This window comes from Mus pahari, unplaced genomic scaffold (genome assembly GCF_900095145.1).
Source record: "Mus pahari unplaced genomic scaffold, PAHARI_EIJ_v1.1 scaffold_8340_1, whole genome shotgun sequence".
NCBI classification, from domain to species: domain Eukaryota; kingdom Metazoa; phylum Chordata; class Mammalia; order Rodentia; family Muridae; genus Mus; species Mus pahari.
Genome location: NW_018393978.1, coordinates 33,821 through 38,806, shown reverse-complemented (window position 1 = coordinate 38,806; position 4,986 = coordinate 33,821). Strand labels below are relative to the sequence as shown.

The 4,986-nt window shown below is 36.1% G+C and overlaps 1 protein-coding gene across 1 annotated transcript in view; it reads right to left on the bottom strand.

Annotated features, from left to right (window-relative positions):
* Positions 1 to 3,984: 3,984 nt before the first annotated feature.
* The window catches only part of LOC110315828 (zinc finger protein 665-like), a 24,865-nt gene continuing 23,863 nt past the window's right edge, over positions 3,985 to 4,986 (bottom strand). The window contains 6 exon segments of the mRNA XM_029534782.1: positions 3,985 to 4,090; positions 4,140 to 4,197; positions 4,200 to 4,296; positions 4,298 to 4,431; positions 4,515 to 4,731; positions 4,733 to 4,986. Of these exon segments, the coding sequence (XP_029390642.1) occupies positions 3,985 to 4,090; positions 4,140 to 4,197; positions 4,200 to 4,296; positions 4,298 to 4,431; positions 4,515 to 4,731; positions 4,733 to 4,986 (866 nt within the window).

Sequence of the window (4,986 nt, the reverse complement as noted above, 5' to 3'; positions counted from 1 at the left end):
AAAATAATCAATTAAAATGATGGCCCTAGGATTTCAAACAACTTTTGAGAATCATCTTGCTACAGTCATATGGCAAAGATCATCAATGAAATTGACAGGAAATACAGCAGGGAAATGGGAAACTTCACTCATGTTTTCAAGATTGGAAACTAGCAACTATGCAAATCAGCATTTAAGATTATCAAAACCAAAACTAAATGTACCATATGACCAAGCTGTACTATTCCCTAGTATATGGACAAAGGACTCACTAACCTACTCAATAAATTCTTGCTCAGCCCTGTTAATCATTGCTCTCTTCACAATAAATATGAAATGCACATACCCTAAAAATCTTTGTATTGCTTGCTTGAAATACTGAGTTTCTAACAGTTACTCAAGTACTGAATGTGTTGTCATCTGAAATAATTTAAAGAAAGACTTACCCATTTTATCAAACATTTTGATCTAATCAGATTTGGAATTCAATGTATGTATGTAATTATGTTGTTTCTTTGATATGTGCAACACATCCTTTGTTAACAACCTCTCACCATTCCTGATGGCAATATTGGAAATCTGGGTCCAAAATCAACCTTTTATCTTTTATGGTTATTTGGTTATTTTTATCAGTAATTTTCTGTTGGTACTTGAATTCACCATACTTCTCATGTGAATCTGTGTGGTTTAGGTTTGCATTTACTTACAAGGTAGGTATATGTACACCATGGAGTAAACTGAGGTCATCTGTTTAAATGGCATTTTTATTGTAATATATTTGAAGTTAAAATGTAAAGCCAACAAGATTTATTCTACAGGAAGATAAAAAGCATAAATTTAAGGAAATACTACATGTGAGCTTATAATATTAAGCACCTACTAATAATGCATACATAATATACTCTGCATGATATAATCCCATACATCACAATATCTCAGTGATGGTAAGTATACACATTTAAGTAAAATCATGCGGCTTATTTTTGGTTTACATTTCATCAGAAAATGTGGGACTGTGAAAAGTAGCCTGTGTTCTGGTTGAGCGAAGCTTACTCCAGAGACCCAGTAGAAAACTCTACAAGGGACTGAACAGTGAACCACATTCCCAGACACCACAGAGGTTCCAGCTCTATAATCCTGTGACTATCAGTCATGTAGACTATGTACCAAGCTCCTGGTATTCTGGCTAGACTCCACCGCCTCAGTTAACCTGGCAATAGCCAGTATGCTCTTTCACACAGTTAACCTGGCAACAACAAGGTAACCTAGCCTACTATAAAAGAAGCTGCTTGGCCCTTCCTCTCTCTCTTAAGCTCTTGCTCTCTTTCTTGTCACTCACCTTTCACCTCCTCTCTCTCCTCCCTTTACCCTCTCTCTACATGGCAATGGCTGGCTTCTACTTCCCTACTCTTCTCCCATTCTCTGCCTTTTTACAATAAAGCTCTAAAAGCATGGACCATCTCTGCTCATTGAGATCTGCCATACTGGAGCATTAGGGCAGGCTTCCTTCTAACAAGCTGCCTGTCTACCCACCCAGTAGGCCTTCCTGTGCTCAAGCTACAGCCAACAGCCAACCCAAGCTACTCACTGAACTAGCACCCTGAGCTAGCCAGACTCTCTGTCACCATAGTAAACTGCCAGAGCTCTCCCCCTTTCCACTTTGGTCCCCAGGCTAAAGTCATTCCTAGGGCCCAGTCTCAGCTCTTCCATGAGATACAGTGGTATCTGGGAGGTCCAAGACTGAGAACCGGTCATCTCTGGCCTCCAAGATGCCCAGAGACCCCAGACTGGGCTCCCTCTCCATCCCCATGGACTGGGGTTCCATGGCTCTGGAAGATGAAGATGAAGATGAAGAGCCAGATGCCCACCTGGGTGGCATAGAGTAGGTGGCAGTACCTGGGTCCATGGGCCCAGCTCCCCAGAGTTCTTGAGGAATGTAGGCCATCAATCCCTCCCCCTTTGTTTCTCCATGCATGACACCCAACAATAAAAAGACCCTCAAAATAATCCATCCTGTCATAATTATATAGGATCTCATTTACTATATGAATTTCTTTCCCAGTGGATAAGGAAATTTGAGAGATTTAATTATATAGATATGGGGGGTTGTTTTGTTTTTGTGGGTTTTCTTCTTTGCTACAGATAGAGATTTCACATCATTAAATATAATTCACTTTCATTGAATAAGAAGAAATAAATTTCACTATACTTTAATGGATTTTATAGTTTAAAGGGATGCTAAATTCACATTAACTTCATCAGAAATAGTCATTTTAAACACAAAATAAACCATATTTCCTGGGTTATCAAGAAGATTCACCATTTCTTTATTTTAAGAATTTTACAGTGTTCATACTTTAGGTGCTGAATGCCTTGAAAGACACAATTCTTAGTATTGTTTACATTTTGATAAGCTTCTTTCTGTCTAGGTCCATAAAATTTTGTTAATGAAGTTTTACTGATATAATAATTAGTGCTTAATACACTGGCAATTTTCATCCTTAAAGAAATTATGAATACAATTCAATTGAAAAACTCAAAATACTTCCTTGTTGTTTGAAGAACAAATATTTTCCTAAAATTGTCATTTCCAGCAGATTTCCATAAGTGGTCCTGGCTGCTGTGTCAAGGGAATATTTAAAAGGCAGAAAACAACAACTAAAGGGATCTGTTTAAAGCTAGATTCGGATGTGATCCTAGTGATGTGATCTACAATGTTGAACCACTGTACCCAGAAAGCTCAGCAAGTTCATTACATACAATTTAATAAGGAAATCAGGTTAATAACCATGAACAAGCATTATTATATGCAGGTGGGGAGGAGGCAGATTTGGCTCATCTTAATAGGTACAGTAGGTAGAGTAGGAGCAATACTTTGAACAAAACTTCTCTGAGGGAAAATTGTATGGAGTACAGTATTCACCACACAATATGAATATCAACATTTGGATCAGAGGAGAATACGTCATCTTAAATCTTCAACCTCCTGGACCCACAATGAGTCCAATTGGAATTTCTTCATATACCCAAACCTACATTCCTTGAAATGGCAGTGACTTTATCCATCAAACACACACACACACACACACACACACACACACACACACACACACACACACCATGGCAAAAACCTCAGGTTTACCTCTGTACAGGATACATACTCTACCTAATTGCTTTCTTGGCACTTGTCCAAAGCTATCAAATTTATCTTTTGTGACCTGTTGTCATTATCAATCGAGAAATGGAATATAAGAATGATACAATCCCAGAAAATGAATACTAATCACAACAAGGCAGAAGTAATAGGAAGACAGTTGTAATATATTTATTGGTAATTCTGACAAAGAAGGGATTATTTTGAGATTAAACATTTCCTATAATGTATATTTTATAAAAGCTCAAAGAGTAAAAACAAAATAATCTTCACATAGAATATATCTCACAAATGTCAATATTCTAGCCTACTAAATTATACAGAACATTATGCAACATGTTTGTATAAGTATAGTCATTAATATTATTATGGCTTAAATCCTTACATTTTAAAATACTACTTCTCTAATTTTGTTTGAACCTGAATTCCATGCATTACTAATTATTATGTGATTATAATTAATTATAATTACATTAATACTGGATGAAAGATTTTTCATAGTTTGTTTTGGAAATAACTACTTAATATCAATATAAGCTGTGCTTCTTTGTAAAATGTTTCCAATTTCTAATAAAGTACAGGGCTTTCCACTGTGAGTTCTCTGATAAAGAGTAAGGTTTTTAACATCAGTTAAATACTTACAAATATGTTTCTCATTGTAAATAACAGGTTTCTGTATCAATACTAGGACAGTAATTATTCATCAATTTAGTCTATTGCATAGATCTTCTATGTGGTCTCAGGTGTGAGAAAGTGATAAATGATTTGCCAGATTCTTTACATTTGAACAGTTTGTCTCTAGTATGCTTTCTATGTCAGGTTTAAAAATATGATTTCTGTGTGAAGGACTTTCAACATTCTTTACACTGGCAATGTTTGTTTGCAGTATGGATTCTGTGGTCACCTTGAAGATTTGAGGGATGGGAAATATATTTTGCACATTCATTACACTTATAAAGTTACTGAGAACANGGTAAAGGATTGTTAACATTCACTATATTTGAAAGGTTTGCCACCAGGATGGATTCTGTGATGAGGTTGGAAAGTTGAGGACTTTGGCAATCAATTCCATACTCACTACATTTGTTAAGTTTGTCTCCTCTATGGAGTCTCTGGTGAGAATGAAGATTTGAGGAGCAGAAAAAAGATTTTTGACATTCATTCACACATATAAGGTTGTTTTCCAGTATGGATTCTTGGATGAACTTGAAGAGATTAGGATCGGGTAAAAGACATGCCACATATCTTATATTTGTAAAGTTTGTCTCCTGTGTGGATTCTGTAGTGATTTTTAAGATCTGAGGACTATATAAAGCTATTTCTACATTAATTACATTTGCAGGTTTCTCCTTTGTATGGATTCTGTGGTGAACTAGAAGACTGGATGACTGGGTAAATGATTTCCCACAATTATTAGATTTATAAGGTCCATGTTCAGTGTGTATTCTGTGGAGAGCTTGGAGTTTTGAGGACCATGCAAATGATTTCCCACACTAATTACTTTTAGCAGGTTTGTCTACAGTATGAAGTCTGTGGTGATCTTTAAGACTTGAGGAACACAAATGGGTAAAATATTTACCACATTCATTACACTTGTAAAGGTTTGTCTCCTGTGTGGATTCTGTAGTGTGTTTTAAGATCTGAGGACTGTATAAAACTTTCCCCACAGTTATTACATTTGTCTGTTTTGTCTTTTGTATGGATTCTGTGGTGATCTTTAAGACTTGAAGAACAGGCAAAATATTTACCACATTCATTACATTTGCAAGGCTTGCCTCCTGTGTGGATTCTGTAGTGCCTTTTAAGATCTGAGGACCGTATAAAACTTTTCCCACAGTTATTACATTTGTAAG